Source organism: Corvus moneduloides, chromosome 2, assembly GCF_009650955.1.
Source record: "Corvus moneduloides isolate bCorMon1 chromosome 2, bCorMon1.pri, whole genome shotgun sequence".
NCBI classification, from domain to species: domain Eukaryota; kingdom Metazoa; phylum Chordata; class Aves; order Passeriformes; family Corvidae; genus Corvus; species Corvus moneduloides.
Window position 1 is genome coordinate 46,950,733 of NC_045477.1, and position 26,286 is coordinate 46,977,018.

At 35.8% G+C, this 26,286-nt stretch overlaps 1 protein-coding gene across 4 annotated transcripts in view; it reads left to right on the forward strand.

The window, feature by feature from the left end:
* The window catches only part of TNFRSF19 (TNF receptor superfamily member 19), a 58,920-nt gene that overhangs the window by 18,064 nt on the left and 14,570 nt on the right, over positions 1–26,286 (forward strand). For all 4 annotated transcript variants that reach the window (XM_032099431.1, XM_032099432.1, XM_032099433.1 and 1 more), the window contains 2 exons: positions 4,980–5,158; positions 7,880–7,965. In XM_032099431.1, coding sequence (XP_031955322.1) covers positions 4,980–5,158; positions 7,880–7,965 — 265 coding nt within the window. The remainder of the gene's footprint in view (positions 1–4,979; positions 5,159–7,879; positions 7,966–26,286) is intronic.

The window sequence follows — 26,286 nt, forward strand, 5'->3', positions numbered from 1 at the left end:
AGCTTCCATGCCTTCCCTTTTTTTAAATTTAAAAAAGCAATCTGTATCTCAGCCTCATCAAACTTCTATTGCAACTCAGAGTTTAAACTGCAATTCTAGATTGTTTTATCAACAGATCACATCTGAGGTTGTAGTTCAGAAACATTGAAAGGACAATTTTGTCAATAGTAAGTTCTTTGCACAGTGCCCTGCTGTGCACTTAGGCTGACAGTAGATTTTTAGGGTGTACTGTGGAACAGGTTACTGAGCTGATCACTTGTAACCTGGATCAGTCCCATGGTCAGATTTATGACTCAGCCTCATTGTCAGTTGAGCCAGTACACTGAGGACAGTGTAGGAAAATAAAGGAATACAAAACAAAAGGTGAAAGGGAGAGTGCCTGAAGCCAGCATTGCCATCAAGTTAATGATAAATACTGTCACCAAGAGACAGCTGCTGTACAGAGAGCTGGTGGGATGGAGGCAGCTTAATGGTTGCTCAGGTGGGGCTGTGTATCACAGCTTGCTTCCTTGTACCAGGTATATGATGAAGAAAGAGGAGACCTGCATGTTGTCTCAGGAAAAGGATTTGTGAATTAAGCGGGCAGGTACTGTTTGAAGCTACTGCTGAATGTGACAGTCCTCACACAGAACATCACAGTGGCGTGCTAAGACTGACGTGTTGTTACAGTGAAGCTACCGAGATGTTTAGCAGTCACGCGTAACTTTTCAAAGCAAGAGAGCTGCTTGTGAGGAAGCCTGCCAGATCTCAGCTCAGGAGGGGCCAACATGTTTCTGGAAATTGGAGCAGCTGCGTGTAGGCATGTCAAATCATCTTCACTGAGAATGGAACTTTTGTGACCCTAACTGTGCACTTTGACACAGTAGCTAAGTCTGACCTTCACAGCGCACTGTTGCAGCCTGTCCTGCTCAGAGACTTCTGCTGATAGATAGGGCTCGTTATTGGATTCTGGGTGAGGCTGGCCCACAGCCTAAGGTACTTTGGGAAGCTAAAACCGTGTGCTATTTAACAAGGCCATGTACTCAAAGGTATTAGGAAAAACTTCATTTCCCAGCACCAGTGTAGTGCCGCAACCTGTTACATGACCCGACAATAATTAAAAGTGTCTTAATGCCTGGAAGACTTTTTCTTGAGAATACCCAAGTATTCTTGTAATCATCATGGCATAAGTGGAACTGCTCTGTGCTGTGTTGTCTAGGGACTTACATAGGTTGTGGATAATCAGTGGAACTAGAAACAAATTCTAAAATGTACTTGCAGATTATGATCTTAATGATGCCTGAAAGCATTTTTTTAATGAAATTTGAGGTTATTTTAATTGAAATAATGTTTAAAATCTAATTTACTTTTCATTTACTGTCTGTGTTGGATTCAACTTTTAGGGAAAAACCATACTACTTAGCTCCAGTACCCTTTATAGTCTGCTAGACTTTTGGTCGTTCTGTCTGGATCAGTGTTTGGGTAGTACATAGTGAAAGAAAATTTTAACAGTGGCCTGATAGTACTTGAAGAGGTGTCTGCATTATTCTGTGCTTTTAATATTTTTAGCTAGAAGCTAAATTACGAGTTTGGTTAACTAGTTTGCTACAGATTCCTAGGCAGCCTTGGCCAGTCACCCACTTGATACCTTAGTGAAACACTTCTGGCAGAGTTGTTCTCAGGATACATACGTTAAAGGTAAAGAGATGGCACATTACTGTGCTAGTGAAAGCTGTATAGATAACAAGAAAATTGAAGTGCATTTGAGTTTTGAAGATTTTTTTTTTTTTTAATTAACTTTAATTCAGTTTTCTAAAGAAGTGTTTCAGTCTTTATGGCTTGTACTGTGTATCATTTGAGAGAGACAATTTTTGCTAATTGAAAAGGGAAAGTGGAAAGGGAGGAGTGTGCTAAGTGTTCTTCACAGAAAGTTTTGCAACAGCAAAATTAAAGACGGCATATATTTGTGCTCTTTTTTTTTTTCTGGCACAAAAATAATTTTTTTTTCTTTAATTGTGCTAATTGATATTAAAAGTTTTATTTATCTTTCCTGCAGTCCTAAGGTCAACTGCCACAGGAGATGAGCTCTCTTTTAAAGTTAAGAGTTGGAGGATAGAAAGGGTGTAGGGGAGCTGGGAACTATTAAGATCTCGTCAGCCATACAACTTGACAGCTTTCTAAATAGAACACTGAGAAAACTGGTGCACATCAGTTTTGCACATGAACTGATAAAAGATGAACAGTCAATTGTTTGTGTCTTTGCTGGACTGCTAAATTATAAAGTCCAAGATTTCAAAGGGTTTGAGTCCATCATCTAAATCACATCCTTCAGTTTAGGGAATGTGGTTAATTATGAGTACAGATCTGTTTGAAGTTCTGCCTGGTTTACAAGCTTAAATATTTATTTGCACCTGCCAGGCAGTTAACTACCTCAAATATTACGTGAACATAAAAAGCACATAAATAAGTTTTAGTTGTTATGAATTAGTATCTGTAGAATTCCTGGCAAGGACTTAGAAGCCATCTTTGAAAAGATGGGAGACTGTAAATTCCTTGGGCAGAAGATTTCTTTATACTGCATCCACCATTTTCATAGCTTTAAAGTAAACCATTCCATGATGCAAAGGATCACTAGGATGTGTCCCTACATCCATCTGTAGCAAAGCAGATCTGATCTAGAAACAATTTACTCAGCTTTGGTAGTTTGGGCCAGTGAGTGAAAGTATTTAATTCTAACTTTTATTTCCTGTTTGTTTTTTGATCCAAAGCTTCAAAGGTAGTCTGGAAAGGAAAACTTATAATTAAGTTAATTTAAGCCTTATATTTGAAAGTTTGATAGGACTTGGGAGGGACTGATTCCGAGTGATTTATCAAAAGATCCAAATATACATGGTTTAACTGAGCTGTATGATATATTCCATAACACTACTATTTGGATAAGCTAGCTAGAAAGAGTAGATATTTAGAAAGAATGTGTTAAAGATTAATGATATTCAATGGAAAAGTTTATTTAGACTTAGGGAAAGCAAAATCTAACACAAGTTAATCTGGTTCCAGTCCCTGGTGGTAATCATGTAGCTTTGTGTACAGTCTTACATAAATGAAATGGAGTGTAAAAATTAACACAGGAAGATACAGCTAGAACTGACATTGCTTTGGCATTGATTCCTTGTAGAAACTTTTCAATTTGAAATAAAAGGGTATAAAATGTTCTACATCTGAAGTAAATAAAAAAAGAAAATAAATATTTTTATCACTTTTTTTGCCTACCAGCTTTAATATAGTCCCAGTATATCACAGGAGGACCACGCTGTGTAGTGCATGAAACTGTAGGATGTCTTTAGTTGTTAATAACTGCAATGATTTGTCTGTCTGCTCCTCGATCTGAAAAATACTCAATAGTAATAGATTACATTTCAGCTAAAAGAAAGCAAAACGAAAACGAAAGATTATTTTTTAAGTTCATGGATCTAGAGACAGAGGAAGAAGACTATTTTTAGTGTCTTTTTGTAGTTGCTTTCATAAATTGTCCATTTTCTGTGTACTTGAGCGCTTGTTCTTCAGAGGACAGTAAAATTTATTGTTAACATAAAGGAAAATTTAAAAGTCTTAGAATGTCCTGTAAAATGCATCTGAAGTTGTTTATTGTTACTTTGTCAGTGCAGGTTAGAGGCACTATAAAATGCATATTGGCCATCTTGATCACAGAGCTTGTCCCATAGATGCTTTCTCAGTGCAAAGCCTTGGAGAATCCAAGGGTGTTGGATCTTGGAAAATCTGAGTGTGTTTCTAAAGTTTAAAAGCTTTTTTTATTGCAGCAGATTTGGTTAGGTTGGTGACTTTGGAACAAGTTGTTTATATGCATCAAACACATGTGTTATGGTGGAAACTGGTAGAAACTTTGTCTGAAGCTGCCCTAGTTGAAGATTTCCCGCAGCTCTCCCTCTGGGAAGATGCCCTGTTTTTCCACTGAAAACACATACTGGAGAACCAGGTCCCCATATTGTGCCTTTCCCAATAAGTCCTTTCTGGCAATATGTTGTATTCTTCTTGCTGTTTTGTGGTGTATCACCAATGCATCCAATCTAACTCCAGAGTACCAAACAAAATTGGTAGGATATTTGGATGATAAGAGGGAATAGCAACTCCTAGTAACTTGATAACTCCTAAGAAGTTGATTGATAGTTTTTAGTAATCAGTTAATAGGATTCAGTCCCCAAACTATTACATAGGTTTGGTGTTTATCTTTGCAGCTTGTCAGTTGTATTAGGTGTCCTTTTGCAAATGAATGGAAATAATGCCTTTAAACCGCTAAATTAGGCAGAAATAACCAACCATAACAATATTGCTTGTACAGTAAAATATCGTTCCTCTCTGTGATCTGCAGATCTATTAAACTTTTCCAACAGTTTAAGAACTGTTAGGACTGTAGTGGATTGAGTTTTTGAAATTCTTAGTGGCTCAGCAACATTTCATGCCTAGCTGATGGTTATTAACCAGCTCTAGTTTATTTGGTAACAGAAGTCCTAAGCTTTTGAAGATCAGTGCACTCTCTTCGGCAATTAACTTTGTTCACCTTAGCTATGAACCTTAATATCAAAGTGCTTCTTTGCTGTTTTTGTAACTGAGTAAGTGTCTTTATACTTCACTTGTCCCAGTTTCTTCGCTTTCACATGACTGACCTAATTAAAAAACAGACAGCTCAATAATTCTACCATAAGCTAGTAATAATGAAACTGTGGGAGTCCTTGAAGCCCTTTATCATTCAAATACACAGTGGTTTCATGAATAAAGTGGATGACTAAGTATTACTTATAGAGGTAAGGGAGATTATTAGCAGTGGAAGACACATTTGAACTTGCTGAAAGGATGGCTTTTGTCTCGAGAAAGACCTACTCTCGGGTAATAATTACACTACTTCTTCATTTTATCCGAGCATTCTCTTCTTGTTCACGCCTTCAGTGACTGAATAGCTTCCTATTGCTTGTTAATCCCTACAGGAATGCGGCTTTGGATATGGGGAGGATGCACAGTGCATGACATGCAGGCCAAACCGATTCAAGGAAGACTGGGGCTTTCAGAAGTGCAAGCCTTGTCTGGACTGTGCATTAGTTAACCGGTTTCAGAAGGCCAACTGTTCTGCCACCAGCAATGCACTATGTGGGGACTGTTTACCAGGGTAAGACTATTTCTGAAGATGAGACTTGAACAAATTCGAACCTAATTTACATTAAAATTGCTTGTTCATGTTTTCTGGATAAATGTGGGTGCCCTTTGTGTATGTATGAAGGTCCTATGTTCTAATCTTGACCTTACTGTATTATCTGAGCAAATAATTTCTGAATTGCAGTAATAATTATCTACAAAAATGGTTTAATAATTACCTACTTGGTCTATGAGAGTATTGTCTGTAAAGTACCTGAGACAAATACTTCAAAACAGTGAGTGTTACTGGTGACTTAGTTCATTGTTATAAAGAATTAAACATTTGGAAACATTCACAGCTACCTTCTTCAAAAGTGATCACATTATTTGCTTGGGTTTTTTCCCCTCCCTAGGTCAATGTCTAATAATTCCCATGCACATATATTCTTAAATATAAATCGAAATAGATATATTTATATAAATATTAATCAAAATCAATGGCTGTGGTTTACTGTCCAAAATTTCCTTTCCTTCCTTCAAAATTCATAAAGCATGATCCTGGCTGAGAATCATAAATTAATCTGAAAGAATTGTTTGCTGAAACTGCTCTTATAAATCAAGAGCTGTGCTTAGTTTTTTGTCCTGTCATCCCAAAACTCTGTTGCTAATTTTCTCTGTAATATTAAATCTTAGGACCTCTAAAAGGCTATTCTTTACCTTGTTGCCAAGTTCTGATACTATAAACACCTGCCATGAATTGAAAGACATTTCTGTTGCTTTTAGGAGCTACTAATTTAACTGATAGAAGTAGTGTATGAGAACTGATTTGCAATTGTAACAGCCTTTGTATTTTCAGAGTATACATTTCTGACATGCTTAAAAGTTCATACATTTATTTAGTATATATATTTCAGTTGTTTTATTTTATTTATTTTTTATACATATTTTTTTTTATTATTTTTTTTAATACCAACTTTTAAATACCTGAACACTGTTGAAGCTCCTGCCATTACTCCTTCTCAAGCCAGAGGTGAAATCTCTTTGTTTAAAAACACTTAGTAAAGCTTTGGTAACTAATCTTAGTTTAAGTCACTGCATAAGAAGGTGCAGCCCCAGGCATTATAGATGTTACTTGCAACCACTTTTGATACTACTTGCAGCCACATGGTGAGTTGATTTATGCTATTACATTTTAAGATATATGTGTTGTAGGCCTTATTTGGCTGTCAGCAGGGAGAAGATTTTCTTCTTGTGTAAACAATATAAACTGAATTTTGGAAGATGAGAAAGGAATAAAAAAGAAGCCACATTAAAACATGAATTAAGGGTAAAGCTAAACTGGAGGACCTGGGAATGCTTCTCAGTATTCTGGCCTAGAATGCATCCTAGATAGGTCTGTTGAGTATGCTTTAAAATGAGAGCTGTGTGTTCAGTGTGTATTAAAATGAGAGCTGCTTCCACAACCTGAATTTTCTGACAGCAAAGTTGGAAACAGGAGGAGGGAGGGAGGTATGGCCATGGCAAGGGTAGTCACAGGACAGCTGGATGTTTTGGGTAACAGAACTGTAGAACATGCCACCACTCATACCTGTCCTTTAGTTTAGATGCTGCCTAAGCGAATGGAGGATATAGCTAGCCTAACCAAACAGTTTAGCTGATGTTTTACCTCTCAGCACTCTTATTTATTTCTGTTTTGCATGAGTTTCCAACATGCCATTCTCTATTGTTCAGCTTCAAAACACTACGGTGAGCCTGTCAGCTAAAACCAAATATCAACACATTTCGTTCAGAGTAAATGATCACAGTGACCCCTTCAGTCTTGCAGCCTATGGATCTGTTTCTGTTCACATTGTTAAAGCACGAGTTTCTTGAGCAGTTGGAAAGCTGCTTGCTTTAGCTGATAAAAGCTTCATACTTCAATGGCGTTTGCAGTGTTAGGAATATAACATCAGTAGAGTTAGTACCTCTTATTTAATGTGCCACTACCACTACAGAAGACAATTCGTGTACTCATCTTGAAGAGGCCACTGCTGCTGATTCTGTCCTAGTAATAATGAATGGTTGAAAGACAGACTGACCTACTTGATTAGGAGCTGTAGATAAGTTCTTTAGAGGATGTCATACATAAAAATTTGAAATACAGCATTCTAAAGTTTTGGTTTTTTGTTTTTGTTTTGTTCCCTGCTTTAGGAATGTACAGTTTTACCAGTCACCAGTAAGCTCTTCAAACATAAATTCAGTTATAAAGTTCTTGAAGGGTCTTTAAATAAAATGTCACTGATACCTGGCCTGCGATATATTTTTAGAGGTGATAATTACCTTGTAATATATAGATGAATCACTTCACTTTCATTTTTCAGACATGCAACTAAGCTTTCATAAGTTAAGTTCTTCATGCATGTCATGTATGTTGTGATCTGTGTGGAAAATGGGATATTGATTTCTGTCCAAAATCTCCAGAATGGTTTATTTCTTCTGTGAATATGATTGTAGTGACTATGCATTTCGACTAACAGATTTAGAAGTTTTCCTCAGTTTATTGTAGATCTGTCATGTACTAATAATTAATTATTAGTACAAGACAAAAGTACTACTGTACTTTTGTTTACTTTTATTTTCTTTTATTTCCTGATAGTTTGCATTGAGACACAGATTGACAAAATTATAGAAGATGTTATTAAAACACCTCATTAATTTTGTGAGGAATAATAACTGGTTTTGATTAACTGTTTTTTCACATTCTTTTATCTCCTAGATTTTATAGGAAGACTAAGCTTGGAGGCTTTCAAGACATGGAATGTGTTCCTTGTGGTGATCCTCCTCCTCCCTATGAACCTCACTGTAAGTGCTGGTTTTGCTTTAGAGTATTTTCTCTTTTAACTTTAAAGCCTGGCAAAAAAAATTACAGTCACAGTTACAAACTCTTTTTAAAACTCATTTTCTTCTTGGTAAATGATTTTATTCATACATTTCATCAGGGCCAGTACTGTCATTGAGAAGTTCCCGCAAATAGCCAGTCCCTTGCAGATAAACATTCCTGTCACACCACAGGTCAGGGAGTCTTGACTCCACTTCTGATGTCATCTTATAATTTTTTAATTTCTGTGTTAATGCCAAAAGAAAGGCAATCTTCTTAGACCCTCTGCCAACTGTCAGGTAGGGGTAGTATCTTTTCCTGACACCCAAAAAGGTATTTGTTGATACCTTTAAAAATAACCTTTATACTAAGGTTACAGTGAGAACGAATATCGATAAATAACTTTATAGACCTTTATACTGTTAGAAGGAAATAAATAATTGGTTTTTCTATTTTTCTTTTGCCAATGAGAGAATTAGAATCTCTTCAAAAGAAGAGAACCTCTTTATTCTGCAGCAGAAGCCTTGTTACCACTTCTTCCAAGACTGTTGATGGTCTACATCCCATCATGTTTTTAATTCAATGAAAGGAGTGAACTATTGTTTTTGTGTTGATTTCTGCCTAGTTTATAAAGTGAAAAATACTTGTGATTCAAGATAATTATGTTGAAAACCGTGGGTTTACTTGTTTGTTTCTGTAACTGTGAAGTTGTGTTTTAGTTTTTTCCCCTAGTTGAAACAGAAACATTTGTTTATAGAAAGAATAAATTGTCAGGTTCCTGAAATACTTTATGCTACTTTAATAAATACACACTGTTTCTTATAAATATCCTTTCTTTTTTTAATTGTATAAAATTAAAATATAACCAAGATTATACTATTGTGCCTTAAACCCATACTTTTCAATAGTTTTATATTGTATTAACTTCAATGAAATAAGGATTCTTCAGCATTTCATATATTGCTTGGATAGTCTTTTTTCAAATGAGCCAAACTTTCTTCTTTTGTTTCCATTCTAGTTTTAGTGCCTTTTATAATAAACTTATAAACCCAGATTTTCAGACATCTTCCACATTTATAAAAACTTTTGCTTTTAAAGACTGCAACATTCAAAGCCAGTAAATCAGATTTCTATGAAGCGAATAAGTCAAATAAGTTCCAGTGTTTGCAGCAGTCACTCCTGCCCATGTGTAACATAAGCCTAGAAAGTACATTCAAATATGTTCAACTATTTTTGTAGTCTAGACAAATCTTAGAAGTGTTTAGAAAGTATGTTCTTCGTATCAAACACTGTCAGGTTTGATGCCAAGAATGAAATGCTGATCTCGACTTACTGAAGTAAATCACTCAAATACAATGAGTTGCAGAAGTTATTTCTAGACAGGGTTTGAACACAAACAGGCCATTTCATATGTACATGTATTTTAATTCCTTCAATTGGGCAAATTCAGTATTATCCCTTTCGTCTGTCTTTACTCTCTTTTTATCTGCAAAAAAAGAAAATTAGTAAAATGTAAAGTGCAACAATGCCATTCTAATGGAGGATCTCTAACTCATGAATTAATTTTATGTGTTTTTTTCTCTTTTCTTGTTTGTTCCCTTCTAAGAAAGTATGCTCTTCAGATATGAATTCTGTTCTCTAACATAATCGAAGAAGAAATTATGTCCCTTATCATTCAGCTTTGACTGTAATTAGTGACTTGTGTATTTCATATTTTTCAAAGTCACAAATTATTGTTTTGAAAAGGTGATGAAAGAACAGTTGCCTAGTCTTCTGAAATAACTCAGAATTGTTTTGTTTATAGTGATTTGGCTTTTGTAATTGAGCCTAAGCTTGGATCCTAAATTGAACCATTAGGAAGCTATTACTCATTTTAAGTGGACAACAGGCAACCCTATGGAAAAGAGCATTTTCTCTGGCACATGCTGCAGTGGTAAATCCAGATTAGAGATGTTTTTGTTCCCTAATCCCATGGCTGGGAAAACGCCTTTGGCTAAGTAACAGAAATGGTAACTGCAAAGTTGTGAGAATTGGCAAGTATTTCCAGCTTTTACAGAAGCTATATAATAAAAGGTTTGAAATCATTAAAATGTTTGTTATTTGCATACTAACCTCCCATTAAAATCCTAAATAACAGAAATCCTACTGTGAAGTACAGTTGCCATATGTCACTGTGGTTTTCAGAAGGCTTTGTTCAGAATTTTTGTGTTGGCTCTTCAGGTTCTAACAGCAACTGCCTCAGTTTTGGAAAGTGCACATGCCTTCCTCAAGCAGCCTAGGAAGTTTTTCCTACAATAATAGCTAAATTAACTGAAATACTTTTGAGTTTTACTTCACATCAGATAGGGGGAAATTTAGATCCAAGTCAAAAACATAATTCTGTAAGGAATCATAAATAATGGTATGTGGAAGCAAACATGTTCCACATAATGCTGAAAATGTTAGTGGTCTATTTCAATAATGGATGTATTTTGATAGTTAAGACTGCCTTACTTGAAGCTAAGTGGAGACAGACCACAAGGTGTGTGGGACAAGCTCTCAATGATCAGAGAACTGAGTTCTAATTCTCTGCCTTTCTTATCCTTCTCTCTTTGCACGGCGAAACAGAAAGTTAAATATTAGTGCAGCTAGCTCTTATGTTACAGATGAAAAGGAAAAGTTTAAATGTCCTGTTTCAATGAATTAATTGTCCTCTGAGGTGTGTGGCAATCTTTTGTTTGCTTAAGAACATTACCATAAGGGCACAAAGGCTCACAGCCCCCTACCTGGACTACAGGTTCGTGTTAAAGCTGAGACATGGATCAAATTCTTTCTAGTAGCAGTTGATTATTACCCGGTTAGCTATAAATCTAAATACTTGCTTTTATCTCCTTTCTGTAGACATTTTAAAACAGATCTGGTTTAAATATTTACTCATGAAAAAATAAGTTTGTGAATTGCTAGAGGCAAAGTTGAAAGGATTCTATAATGAACAAGTAAAGAGAGTATTAGAGGCCAGGAGAATTGCTATCACCTTTGTGCAAATTTTACAGGGAGACACAATGACTTGTGTGTTTTTAAAACGTCAGACAATTAAATACACAATGATACAGTTATATTTTAATTTACTTAGTTCAGGTAAATAAACTGTAAATACCAATCTTATGTATAAGGTCAGCATCTAAACATTAGAAATGAAAGCATGTTTTTAAAATTGCAATTTATGCTCACTTTGTAAACTGAAGACATTTTTCTCACCTGAAGACTTTTTTTTTCCTCATCTGAACGTCAGAAAACAAATCCTTTGAACTGGGAATTAGAGTGGAAACCTAATCTATCACAGATGTAAATTCTGAAATAGAAGGTAATATAGACTGTCCAAAAGTAGTGAAAAAGTGACACTGATATGGTTGATTGATTCTTTTTTCTTAGTACCAGTTTAGATTTGCAGAGTTCACTCTCCTGTCTGCTCAGGCCAGTGTTGTGCTTTCCCAGTGGTTGTGCTTAAACTGTTACTGAAACTGCTCAGTAAGCTAGATTGTGAATCTATCTGTGATAGAAAAAGAATTAAAATAACTCCCTTCTTAAGGTTATTTTTTAATCTAATGAGCTCATTGACCTCAAAACACTTGTGGTGACAGAAGTTAAGGAGAGATGTGGGAGCAGTTCAGGTAAGGAACAGATTTTCCAAAGATACCATTACTTTCTTGGAACAACCATTATGTTTTCAGCTAGTCTGTCTTAGCAAAGAAACAAAAAAAGCCACATTAGAAACCCCACTTCTTATCTTCTTTTGGCCATAAGAAAATGGCAGATTAAAATTAAAGCAGTGGAATTATTATGTCAGCTATTCTTACAAGTGGTTCCTGTTGTATTGTTCAACTCAAAATGCAGAAAAGCACCAGAGTCACAAGCATCCTTTAGTTTCTGGACAGGCTTTCTGTGAAGCAGAAGAGCCTGTGACATGGAACTTTTTTGAGATGTATTACAAAAATCATTCCTAGAACTTCACTTTACTGTTCCTTTCTGGTTCAATCTAAAATCAATGGTGTTCCCCTTTTATGTGCAAATTCAGTGTAGAATTTGGCTGTACAAACAGTTAAATTGGAATAAATTGCAAGAGTCAAGGAAATGAGGAAATTAACACCTAGGCACAAGAGAGTATTTTACAGCCAAACGGCTACCAAAAGAACAGACTTGTCCTTCCCCCCCCAGTAACCACACTGTTAGATTTATAAAAATAATAATTTTTTACACCATTAAAAATTGCACAGGTTGTCCAGCAAAAAATGTTCTTCCTTCTCCAGGACTACTACTGCTTGTCTTCATGGCATAGATCAAGGAGCATGGGAAGCTGGGGGAGGGATACCATTCTGTGTGGAGCTTGGGAAACTAGCCTCTACATGTTCCAGGAAATAAACACATGCTTTGCTTCAATGAAGCAGAAATGTTTCATAGAATAAGTCACAGGAATAGAAATATCTGCAGTTTGGTTGTAACATCATGTGCATTTGAAATAAACTGGCACTCAGGTCTAAAAGTGCTGCTTTTTTTGCCATGAACTATTTCAATTACAAAGAATGTCTCAAACTACAAAATAAACAGTAAGATGAGAAATAAAAGTAAACACTATGGCTTGTTGAGACAAAATACATTAAGATCATTAAATGTTAAAATACTACATTTTCATGAGGCATCCATATCTTACCTGCCCTAAATTTTGTTCTTTTGAGGAACTCCTGTGACATCATGATTGCCTTAACTAAGATTGATCACAATCCCTTTAAGTTTTCCTGTGTAGATTTTTTGTTAGTTACTTTCTGTGTGTTTACGGTATTGCTTTTTCTGGGAACTAAATATAAGTGTCCTGGAGCTGTCTCACTCTTCAAATCTATAAAGTAAGTTGTTTCACTAATGAAGAGTATTATTTAAGAGTTAAAATCTGGTTTTACTTCCTTTTTTCCTGGTGATAGAAGTAGATGGTGTAGGAAAAGTAAGATTTCATATAAATCTACTTATTTACATTAATAAGATTAGAATCTGTGACTTTGTAAACTTTCATGTGAGCGTAATGGGTATTGGGGGTATTGACTAAACATCAGAAGAAAGAAGATAAAAAGCTAGAAATTGCACTCTGCAGGGTTATAACTTACATTGTTTTGTAAGAGGGGAGCTGGAAGCTTGTTGGCTACATGTATATTCTGTAAAATACTTTCACTAGTGGTAAAAGAGAAAAAAAGTCCTGCTGTCTCAGCTTTGCTGAAGCTTTTTATATTATTTCATTAAACATAAATACAGCTTTTTAACTTGAGAGTAATTTTTGGATGACATTCAATTCCACATTAGTTCCACTGTTTATACAGTGGAATTTTAATTTATTTATGTCACTTTCTTCTTTCTGTTTACAGAATTTTATGACTTTAAAGCTGTCAGACTCCAGATAATGTTTTTCTAGCAATTAAGTTTTTCTGTAATTTTTATTTGGTTGCTTTGTACAGTAAACTTGGAATTACTAATGTAAAGCAGCCTTTGAAGGCAGGCACATGAAGCAACTGGCAGCTGAAAATATATAGAAAATGAAATTATTCTTAATTATTGGGTTCTGTTCCAACATATATCTCCTTCTTATTTCAGTATTTGTTCTGATTTGAGGTTGCCTAACAACCTCTGTCATATTCCTCTTTACCATGTTGAACACTGTGATAGAAAGCAGCTGGAATATTGTATAAACCTTTCACAAAAGTCATAAGTAGTGACAGCTAATTTAAGTACAGATAATAGCATCATTCACTTATGAATATCAATACTGTTTTCTTACAGAGACATTACCTTCCCATTATTTCAAAACTGAAATGTACACTTTTGTAAAAATGTAGTAAGTCAGTCTGATATTTTCCATATGTGACCTGATGGTAGAGTAACTTATCTTCAGGAAGTCTGAAACAAATTCCACAAGGTATTTCAGAGAGATGAGAATTGCTATTCGTGTCTTACAAAGTTTTATTACAATTTTATTTCTTTCACACATCATAAAGAGAGTTAACCTAGAAAACCTAAATGTTTTCAATTCGTCGTCCTTGATAATTGAGGTGCTTCTGACCCATTGGGGTTCATGTATAACTTAGAGTCAAGCAGCTCCTTTTCATATTGTTTTGAATTTGCTTTATATGTTGGGCTCCTCTTCTAAAAAAGTTGCAGAGGGCAGATTTTTCTTTCTTTTAATAACAGAGGTGTTACCAGTAAAATGAGTTTAAATAGTTCTGAAGCATTACTTAATGGAGAGGAAATTCAGATACATTGCACAGTTTAATCATGTTCTAAACCTTCCCCAGCTTACTCTCATCAATTTTCCATGTGTGTACCTCTCATTTCTATGCCTTATATGTATAGAAATACTTCATTATGTAGCTTGTTACCACTACCTATGTATTATGGTTAGTAGACAGAAATGTCAGAAGTGTTTCCCTCATTTCTATCTGCTGTCCTGTCTACTCCTCTTCAAAAAAAAAACAACAGCAACAACAAAACAAAAAGCAAAACAAACAAAAAAAAACCCCAAACAAAAAACCAAACCAAAAAAAAAAAACAACAAAAACCCCAAGCCTAAACAAACCAAAGACCACCACAAATTCTCCATGGAAGAAAATTTAGCTTATAAATTGAAATGACATTGCAAGGAGGTGCAACTCCCAAACCCAACAGAATTTCTGTTAAGTAAGCCAGACACTTTACCAAGGAATCAAGATTTGGAAGCTGAAGCTCTAAGGGCATCCAGTCAGTCTAAACTGTTAAACTCTTGTCCACTTTGTTGCACTATCCTTAAAGGTTTTCTACCATTCAGTTTATTTTTTACAGTGGAAAATTTGTTTTATCAGAAAGATTTCAAATCACATCTAATACAGCTTAATTCTGCAAAACTGTAGGTGTGAGGGCTCTTCCAGTGAATTGAGTCACTTACTAGTAACTTCTGTAGAACAGAAGTACTCAGTATCATGTGTCTCCTCTATTGCAAAAGTCTACAGTAACCTCAGCTAATGAGCTTCTGAAATTTCTTGATCTTCTTTGAAGCTCTTATAATGACAGTAAGCAGGGTCCTTATTTTGTGCCTGCTACCTAAAATCTAACTTAGATTTCTTTGCACGGTGAAATTTTATTCCGCTAAGTGTGTTTCAAGTAGCCTGGTTCAAGCTACAAACTGAAAGAGCTAGGCTAGTAGTGAATGCTGTAGGAGTATCTTAGTATAGGTAACATTAGCTCTGTCAAGTATCCAGAGATACATAAGGCTTAAATATTCAAATAGACCCAGGATTCTGACCCCAAAATTGCATCACCAACTGTCTTGCTTGCCAGCTACCTAATTGTGCAAACACTTAAAAGCCCAAGGGACCTACAATATTTCATTTGATCTCCAGGAGTATTCCACTGATTCTGGGTCCAGGTGGCTTGGACGCGTTGCAGCTTTAGTTTAGGCCAAAGGTTTTGTGATTTACCTGCTATGCCCTGACTGCCCTGGAAGGGAGTGCATATGCATAGACTGGGCAGGATGCTCTTAATAGGTGTATAATTGGAGAATACAGACCCCTTCTTTTTATCACAGCTGGTCCAAGAGGTAATGGAATTGGAATTTAAGGACGCACCTACAAACTTCTCTGTACCCTTCAGTGGTCATCCAAAGACTTTTGCAACACTGAGCAGTTACGTGCCTGGCTGGCACTGAAGCCATCAGGATCTACAAGCTGATTGGCCTGTTGCTCATCTCTGAACAGTCTGTTCTGTGGTGCCTTCTAATGTCAAACTCAGCAGAGCAGGTTGGGATAATGTCTGGGAGTCCTTTTCTTGGTGACTTCTCTGAGTTCAGAATTCATCCCTTATCATGTGTACTGACTGTGTGTTGGCTCCCTGCTGTTACTTTTTGGTTCTTACATCACAAGTATGTTCCTGTCACGGGCAGGTTCCCAGCATTGTGGATGCAGTCCAGGTGCTGCAGTGCTTGGCACTGCAGGGCCTGGGCCTGTTTGTGATCCTGGTTTCATGCCTTCTCAAATTAATAAGTTGCAATACATCTCAATGGCTCTAAGATCGCTTGTTGAGGTAATTACATTGTTCATAATTTTCACTTAACCATGACTGCAACCCAGTCATGGTTAAGTAATAGAGTCTAATTTACTACTCACAGCTTTTCAAAATGAGGGGAAAAGCTCATCTTTCCTGTTTGGGTATCCTGATGAAAGTATACCAGTAAGACTGTTCTTCTCTTGAATAGAAATTGTTCAAATAGTTAAGAATTTGAGTTGTGTTTTTGAAGTAAAGTTCAGGCTATAAATTAGTGAATTTCCATTTAAATTATCTGACTAATCAACTCAACTTTCCTCCCTACTTCCTGCTTTATGTGTGTAAAGTACAGGTGACTGGGTCAGACTTTCTCTTTCAATTATTCTGCTCTTTAATCTCAAATAATGGGCAGTCCTCTGTTTTGGTTGTCGCTACCTTTGTGTTATTAGATGCATTGAGGCTGACCAGCAAATCCTAAAGGAGGTCTGTTGATAATATCCAATGGAAACTTTAAAAACTGTATATGACACTGTAAAGGCTCTGCAAAGGTTTAATGTATTGCTTCATGCACTATAATGAGTAATCCTCTACATCAGGAAATTAATCTGCACAAAAGAATCACTAGAAGACATTCTGCTGTGTTAATTGGTTTAGCCCCTTTTAATTCAGGAATATACTGTCTTTTTGTTTTCCCTTCATTATAATTGTATTTACACTTCTGAAATGCAAATATTTTCTGTGTAAAGACAAAATATCCTTGATATACCAATAAATATTTCTGCAAAGTATGCAAGACCTGGGTATGGTTCAGTAACAGAGTTTGCATTAGAAGTACAATGCCAAACAAAATTTGGATTTTAATTCATATGTCTTGGTAGTATTTCTTTCCAGCGGCTTTAGAGAACTCAGCTTGAATCCCCCTTTTCTGTGTGTCATTTTCCAAGCAAATTGTTAAACCTTTCCTTTAACTACATATGATAATTATAATATGTGATTTTTCTTTTGACAAAACATGGTTTTTTAGATTGGTTTCACACAGATTTCCATAATTAGGGCTGTGTGAAATGGATTGTGATACATTCTTCTGGATCAAAATATAGGTAGAAAGTTCCATAGTGAAGAGGTTTTATATATGAAATCTGTCTGATTGGGCTGGTATTCAATACAATAAGGAAGCCTAAACTGATATACCAACAATGAAAACTATCCATGTTTCAGTAAATAAACATTGTAGATATTGTAAAATATTGTAACCTCACTTTGTACTGGCAAAAGTAAAGGTTAGGTTTTTTTATGCAGGTCTGAAAATAGTGCTCTTTCCTTTGATTCAAGAGCAATCACATTTTGTGCAAAAGACTGCTGGTGCTAGTAAGTGATAAATAAGGAGGTGGAAAACTCATTTTTATCTTAACATGCCAGTTAAGATGTTTGTACTTTATAAGGATACACAGTTTACTGTCTCTGTGATGTCTTCTGACTCAGATCACTGCTTCAGTAGCTAGCTGACTAGTGAAGGAATGCTGTAGCTCTTGCAACAGAGGAAAAAGACCAAACCAAAAAAGCCTAGTTCTTTCCTAGTCCTTTCCTGCTGTTACTTTCTGCAGGCTTGTGATGTAATGTAAGTGGGATGTAGCTGTAAGGTTTTCTCTTCCAGAATGGATGAACCTGTGCCCCACACTTGTGCTGATTGTCTCTCACAGCCATTCCAGAGGTTATAAAAGACTTTCGTGCTGACAGTCAAACATGGCCTGTCGTTCTACATCAGGCTCTTTTAAATTTTGTGTTAAGAGCTGAGTTGGCTTTGTTGATTGAACACCTATAAGAGCACTTGGTGGTTATTACTGAGCACATGGATCGTTTCTTTAATGCCTGAATCATACTAATCTCTGGATCTGTAGAAGAATTTTCCTTCCTGCCAGTTTAGTATTCTTTGGGGGAAACGGATTTTTCCTTCCTTGCCACAGAAGGCTAAATTTCTGAGAACAGGGAATCTGTCTTCCACTGCTTTTAACTATTACGTATTTAAGCATCATGAATGTTGCCAGTGGGCCATAGGTGTGACAGTTGTCATTTTTGGCTGCTAGGAATGATTTCAGAATTGTAAATTTAAGTGTTATTGCAAATTTTTAAAGATACATGATAAGATTAGAATTTTGGGGGTTTTGAGTTTGCTTTCCTAGGTGAACACAGTGTAGCCATACTGTTGTCATTTATCCCTTTTTAATACTTTTGACCATGATGACTAATTTCTATCTGTGCTGACAGAATCACAGAGACTTCAGACAAAGAATTTTCTGATTTTACAAAAGCAAATGAACTATGCAGAAAATGTACAGAAAAGAAAATAATGGAAAAAGAAATTATAACTTCTGGACCTCTTGAAACTGTTAATTTATTATGATTGGGGGGAAAGAACTGAAAATTTTGAGTACTAAAGTTTGAAACTTTAAAAAAATCATCTACTCTAGTATAAAACCTAGTATTAGCAGTCCCTACTTAGTAAGGTGTTAGCAATATAAATATTACCTTCAGAGTGAGCAGATGTAATGTAAATGGCTTCCATAATACAGATGGAAATCATAGAATAAATTAGGAATAGAAACTTTTTTTTTTAACACTACTTGTTTGTAATCCCTGAAAATGTAATATATAAAATATATATGGTCAGAATCCAGTAAAACTTTAAGTAGATGAAGTTGATGTGATATTTGACCAAGCTGAATTGCACTGAAAGCCCTTTGCTGTCTAGTTTCAGCATGAGAATTGCACTGATTATATGTAACCCATTTTTATCTACTAAAGCATGTGTTAATGTATTTTGGAGAGAACACAGTATTCCAATTTATATCTCTTTGAAAATACATCCCTCGTTGCTTGCTAAAATATGATGGAAAGTGTATCTCTTAAAATGAAAGTAGAAATTTCAGCATATGATTTTTAAAATAAATTGAATCAAGTTCCATGAATTCACATCACAAGCTCATGCAGCTGGCAATAGGAGCTCACATAAGCAGTACCCATCTGGCATTCAGAAGGTTGTATCTGATCAGTTCAGGACAACATATAGGGCATATTTTGTATCTTTGTTCTAACTCACAGGTGGCAGCTCTATCTGCTAATCCAAGTGAAAGCTTCAGCTGGAAATGCAAAACTACTTTTGAACTTGCATATCCTTCCCCACAGATGTCTGAAGCCATGGAGATGTGTTTCTTTTATGATTCCTGTTAAATCAGGGAATGAATTATTGCATTAAGAGTAAAGTCAAGCAATGAATCCTCAAATACCCATTTCAAGACCATGTTTTTTATAACAAAAGAAAGCTAAGAATGACCAAAAATACTTAATTTTGCATGTTTTTGTGTAGTAAAACTCACTGTAGACCTCACTTCATTACATTAAAAAAAATCCTTAGTATAGAATGAAGTAATCACTGTGTTCACTGTATTCTAGCTTGTTCATCTAAAATATGAGCAAGCAGTTTACAAGCATATTTAGTTTTGTTTCTTGACACTGTTAAGTACAGTTAGAAAATTAAATTCTCAACTGCAGAGTATGAGAATTTCAATGTGTTTTTTCAAAGCAGCTTACCATACTTCAGTTTCTAGTAGTAACTTGTGCAACCTTTCATCTTATGAGTCAATCCTATAATTAGTATCCTTCTTTGCCAGAGGCATACTGCATGTTTGTTTTAGGTACAGAATGTCTGCAAGAAATTTAACTTAATCATTACTTTTTAATGTAAGAGCTGGTTAGCTCAATTACACTAGATTAAAGTGAACTTGAAATTCCTGAGTTACAGAGAAGGGACTAATCTGTGACCTGTAGTGGATAGGTACTATTTCCTATGGTATTTTCTTATGTGCACTTACTAATGTGGGTAGCCCTTCAGCCCAGGCTTGCAGTGGCTATAAGCAATTATCTGTTTTCTGTATGGAGTGGGTTTGCAAAGTTCTTATTTAACTTGGCCATTAAGTTATTCAAAATTGTTCCAGGATTGCATGCATTGCAGTAAAGCTGCAGAATGTTTTTTTCAGTCAATTTTTACTTTATTGTTTTTGGGGGTAATCTGAAAAAAATAAGCGGTGGTTACAACTATTCAGTACTTTTTAAACAACCTCTAATAACAGAAGCATTAGGCTGTTTAAAATATATTAATTTAATAACATGCTTTTAAGCAGCATTCAGACTGAAAATACTGGTTCAAATTTATCTCTCATAATCACACAGGTAATTCTGGGAATAGTTGCATTAGCACCACTTCAGCAGCATTGAGTTTTGGTACCTCTGGTATAAATCCATGCTGACTGCTATGGCTTTGGGTACAGAATCCAAGCTGTGACTGGCGTGTGAATATAAAACTCTGCTAAACAAATGCACAGTAGTATGTTGGGGTTTTTATTCTACTTAGTGCTGGTAGTTACTATTTGACTTGATGATCTTAAAGATCTTTTTTGACTTCTAAGGATTCTATGACTCTTAAGTTGCTCGGCTACAAAATACTTAGGCTGTGTTCCACTTAAATGTCTTGTTTTTAAGAAAATACAGTGGAAAACATGGAATCCATCTAGGCTCAAAATTTCCATACTGCCAACCTCCTATTAAGAAAATCATTGTCAAGCAAAAGAAAACTGAAGTACCACAGCAGAGAACTGGAATTACCTGGAGGACTGGAATGTATTGGAAGTAGGATAAAATGCAATAGCTCTAAAACAAGAGTTATGTGCTGAGGACCTTAGCAGTAATGATTCATTGTAAACCAACACCTCATGAGCTGGAAGCAGCCTTATAGAAGAAAGACTAATGTTCCTACAGATCACTTGTATCCTCTACTTTGCTCACCTTTAATTCTTTTGGTGATAGACCTCACACATTCTCATTCTTACCAGTTCACTTGTGCTAAAGCAGTGTGCTGCCAAACTCCTCTTTTACAAAGATCATAGAGTAATCTCACATGTTATTTTGGGCCCTGACATGTGCCTTTGAGTTACAGCCTGTGACTGCTTCCTAAAAACATGAGCTCTTTGTTAGAGCTTTCTTAACTAAAGGGTTGTGTCCACCAGTTTTAGTAAAGTTTCCTTTCAGTCCAGTGGTATGATTCTATGTGCATATTACTGAATGTAATTTATAGTTACCCTGTCTGCATGTGGAAATTTAAGATGGAATTAATGCATCCTAATTTGGGCATATAAAAGTTAATGCTTAGCACTGAAGTTGCCAGCCCAAACTCCCAATCATGGGTGAGAATTTCGTACCTCAAGAGTTCAGGTAAGCCAGATAAGGTAAGCTTCAGTGACTAATCCTAAGCAGTCTTTCAAGCCTTTTCAGAATAATTACTTCTCAAAAGATTCTGTTCCTGGCTTTGTTTTAGAAAGAGAGCCTAAGGTGACAAGCTCTGACTTTCTCTTCAGACCTTCAGACTTCTATACTTCACCTAGAGGCCAATATCAGGTTAGATGAAAACTGCAATCCAACATTGAATAATTGTGTCTGACTCCCTAAAACCTGATCTTACTCTTTCTTCTTTTGAATTAATTTTAAGGAGGAAAATGACTTTTTTAGTGTAGATTTTTTTTTTCCACCGCTGCTATATAAATAAAAACACAAATAAAAAATTTAGAAAAATATTTTTCTTACTTTTTGGTGAAATGTCTCTTACAAACCAAAGCCCATATTCTAAGAGAACTTAGAACTAAAGTTAGAATATGCCAGAATTGAGGCCTGCAACCATAACGGGATTCCCTCATGTATAGTTACTGTAACACAGGTTGTATTTACATTGCTGCATATTATTTCCCACTGGGCCTTTGTTCATTTAAAGCACAGGTTAGGCAAAACCTATAATTCTATGTCTCACTTTATTTGCTACACGCTATTTTATATTCTATGCAGAATGTGAGGTATTAAATACTGCTGGACTTTTCTGGGGTTCTGCCACTGTAAAGAAGTTGTTACAAATTTTGCAGTTGTGACTGACTTTTATCTTTTCAATGGAAGTGGTGTAAAATGTTTAACATCTGTTAGCAAACTGAAACAGAGGAAGTCAAAGGCACCCCAAAACCTTTCATTGCTTCTTTACAAAACCAGAGTAGGATGCCACCTTCTTGACTGTGGTTGTGTATAATGGCTACATCTGTCAGCTGGTGATCTTAAGTTCACTCTATATTCAGTGGAGAGATCATGGGTGGTGTTTAAAACAAATCAGACTAATTACACCCTAAAAGAGCCTTTCTCCTACCCATCTGCCCCACCAGCCCTCCCCATCCCCTGTAGAGAACGTTCAGGTAATTCTCTCCAAAGCAGATATTTGCTTTGGTCAGATGAATCTCATTTATAGAGCTTGACTTTTCAAAGATAACCTTTCAGAGTATCTTCTGTATTCTATGGCTAGTTCCTACTGACTTCCGTTAAAGAGGGGAGATGTTATGTTTCAGATTAGGTAATATAATGAAGCAAGGATCTTGTATATAGCAGCCTTTTGTTCTGTATAACTTGACTTTATCCCCAAAGCTTTAAGTGGTGAATTAATAACTGCTTTTCATAAGCTATTATTATTTCTGATGTCAAAGCTACAGCTTTTTCATGTGTAATACAGTTTGCATGTGCATGCACACTGATGCACTGTAGGTAACTTCTTTGCAATAAATCACATTTATGATACCTGCAGTAATACAATAAGCATGGCCAACTTCTAAAGGTGTTGACCTCTATGTTACAGAATTTTGAAAATTTATATTTAATCCCATGTATTTCATATTACTTACCCCCCCAAAAAGTGCTTTTAAAAGAAAACAGATTGCAAAGTTAAAAACTTAAAAAATACTAATAGTGTTGGTTATGCAACTCATAACCTTAATTCAGAATTTAATTCAGCTCAGTGGAGTATATTATGAAACTGTCTTAATTACGTAAACATGCTTTTTGTTTTCCCTAGCGCCGACTTATTTCTCCCCCCAACATGTGCCTTGTGTGCACATGCGTGTGGAGAATTTAAGGTAACTTAGTGATACTTAAACATAATCATAAACAGGAGAAACATAGGTGCTGAGCAAGCCTAGGTCTAGTTTATTTAATTTTGTTCCAGCCTACGTATCACGTGACTGTCGGCTGTGCAAAGTGGGGCCCTTACTGCCAAAGTTTACAACTGGGCAAATTCAATTGGAGAGAAGAAGCGAGCTTTTACCAAGCTCAGCTTCTAGCCTAGTGACTAAAACAATCTCCATGAAGGTGGTAGAAGAGTCTTCCTTTCATACTTCTTGGCAAAGGGCTCTGAAGCTTTCTCAGAAGGCAGGAACCCCATCATTACCTCCTCTTTCAAGAGTCACATCTGAAAGGCATTATAAGCCATGCTTGTGATTTCTCTCTCTTAATTTAATTTAAAAATGAGATCATAGATTTTTTTGTTCTCCATAGTTTTAAGAGAAGGTAGAAGCTCCTCTCTGAGTAATTTATGGGAAGAGCAAAGTATATTATCCTTCTCCAGTTTTCTATATCTGTGGGCTGAGCATGGTAACATATGGAACTGTGTTACTCATATGACAGTTATTTCAGATTCTGTTCTGTATTTGACATTTCTTCACACTGCATAGGAAGTATGTGACCTAATACAGGCTTCTAGCTTCCCCAATAGATTTGGATTTTAAAATTACAGATTTTAGAGCTTAACTTTTGCATGCTTAAGCCTTGTCCCTTTGTCACTCTTCAAAATGGATACCAAAATACAATGGCATCAATATTTTGTGTGTTGATTTTTAGATTACTCTGAATTATCTGAAATCTGGAAGTTGTGAGTCTTCTGTATTTTATCTCATATATTCTCTCAATTTGAAAATAACTTTTTAAAAATTTAATGTAATAAGTTGTCCAGTGTTGAACACACATGCACACACACGTGTATTTCCACATCTCTTTGAGTACTGATTTTTTATTAGTCATGACTTATAAGTAGGCTCTTTCTGCATGGGATTGCTAATACTTGGAAGAATTTCCTTAGCATTTATATTTTTGATATTCGGTAACAAAAAAATACTAGTACATTACAGAGAGTTTGAAGAGTGAAGGTGTCTCTAACTATCAGGATTGCATTTTCCTTTCCCAGTTATTTCAGATTTTAATTGTAGGCCAGGAGGCAACAAGGGAAAGGTACTAAAACTTTATTGAATTTTCTAGTAGAGCTGGAACATCTAGCTGTCTGGACTAAATAAGTTATTTGGCCAATTCAAAAAGTTGTTTTTTTGAGCAAAATAAGGAAATTATTCCTGCACTTAATTTGATATTCAAATATAGTAGTTTTTCTTAATGTATCACTTATTGATCTATTTTTTTATTTGAATATACAATCACCATTTTCTAAAGCTTTAGAAACTTTATGAATGAAATTTATCACAGTATACTCTGTTATTCTGATGATAGAACAGCTTGCAAACAAGTGAGGTAGCTGAATACTTTTACAAAGCATTTTCAAAGCAAGGAAAAAAGCTATAGTTCTTGAAAAGGTATTGCATAGACTATTAGTGATGTTTATGGAAATTCTATGTCAACAAACTTCGGACACAGGCTTGCAATTGTTACGAAATCTTTTGCTTTACTCCCTGGGTGTTACCACAGCTGAACCAGGACAAGGAGAGAAATAACTGAGATAGAAAGTGAAGTGTTAGAAATCACTTCTCATTGAATCAGAGGGAGGCAAAACCTCTTTTATGACTGATTTACATTTCATTTCTTGCTTTACTGGGATTTATAAAGATAAATACATAGATATATATGGAAGAGCATATATATTCCCTGCCTAGGGGCAGCTCAGCTGCTCTACCAGCCCTCAGTCATAGTCACAGATAGAGCTTTCCACACTGTCATGTTTCAATCTACTGAAAACCAATCCATGCACCAATCTACAACCTCATCACACAGCAGCTGTAAGAGCTTGCTTGAACCTTTTGGAACAGATCTGTAACCTGTATGCATGGAATTCACAATGTTCAGTTGTCCTTTTGATTTATGAAAGTGGGTTATTCTCTATTGGCTAAAGAGACAACCTTCAGACATGAAGGATATTATTCTGCTATTTACATGCATGCCATTGTCATTTAACTAGTGAATATACAGGTAGATTCTGAAGGGTACATGGCCCCCCTCTCTTGCCTTAGCACATAGGCAATGGCAGTAGCTGCCCTCCTGAACAGGGTTTGCTTTTCAGCAATGCAGACTCTGCTTACATGGGCAATGTCTTGTTAAAGTGTTTTGGGACTGGGAGTGATAGAGTGTGTATACAGAGACTGAATAGAGCATAAACTGTCATAAACAGAGTGAATTGACTCAAATACTGCACAGAGATGTTTTTGTTCTCTAACTGGGTAGTCCTAAACATTAAATGGGACCGCACATACAGAATACAAAGCATTTCTGCTTTCATTTTCTGTTGAAAAGATAAAAGAGCTTTCATAGCCTGTGTGGGGTGGATGCATTCTATAGTTGGATTTTAACAAGAGGATAGCCTAAAATAGTGTGTTCTATTTCGCAAAACGTGTGGCAAAGAATGTGGTTGAAAGCACAAGTTAGAGGTGATGTATGAAAATAGATTTTCTGCTGTATCTAGCAATATCATATGTTCTGATGTAAGCTTTATGGGACATGGTTTTAACACATGAGAACGCCTAAAAAAAAGTTGTGTTTTCAAGAAAATAGATGTTGCCCACCCTCAGCTGTCAGAGATGTGAACTTGGCTTCTAGAAGCAAAAGTCAGAAAGATAATTGTTGCCAACACCACAGTCATTAACAGCAACATAGACTTGGTGCCATCGGATCACACGAGGTGTTTCCAGTTTCTGGAGGAGAGATTTCTATTCATATTAATAACCAGTTATGTTATGTTGAGGACTAGAATATGTAGTTCAGCAGTGACACAGATTTTATTCCACTTCCTCTCACTTTTTTTTGCTTACTCTCAGGTATTTTCAGGTTATTTGAGGGTAGCAGTGATCTGAGGCATTACTTTCGTGGAGTGGTATTTTCACATGGCTGGACAGTTCTCCACGTTGAGAGGTTTATGTATGAAACAATGTTACTTTTGTGCCCATATAGTGGTTCAATTTAGATCACCATGGTAATACCAAGATTTCACATCTATGAATTGCTAAAAGAAAAATGTGTTGCAGAGGTTGGCTATGCCTTACAGACATTGAGATATGTATCCAGTACTGTGGAATTCATATATATTTTAAATTCACATACACAGTGCGATTGTTTTACCATTTTAAACATAAAAGGCTGTCAGCAGC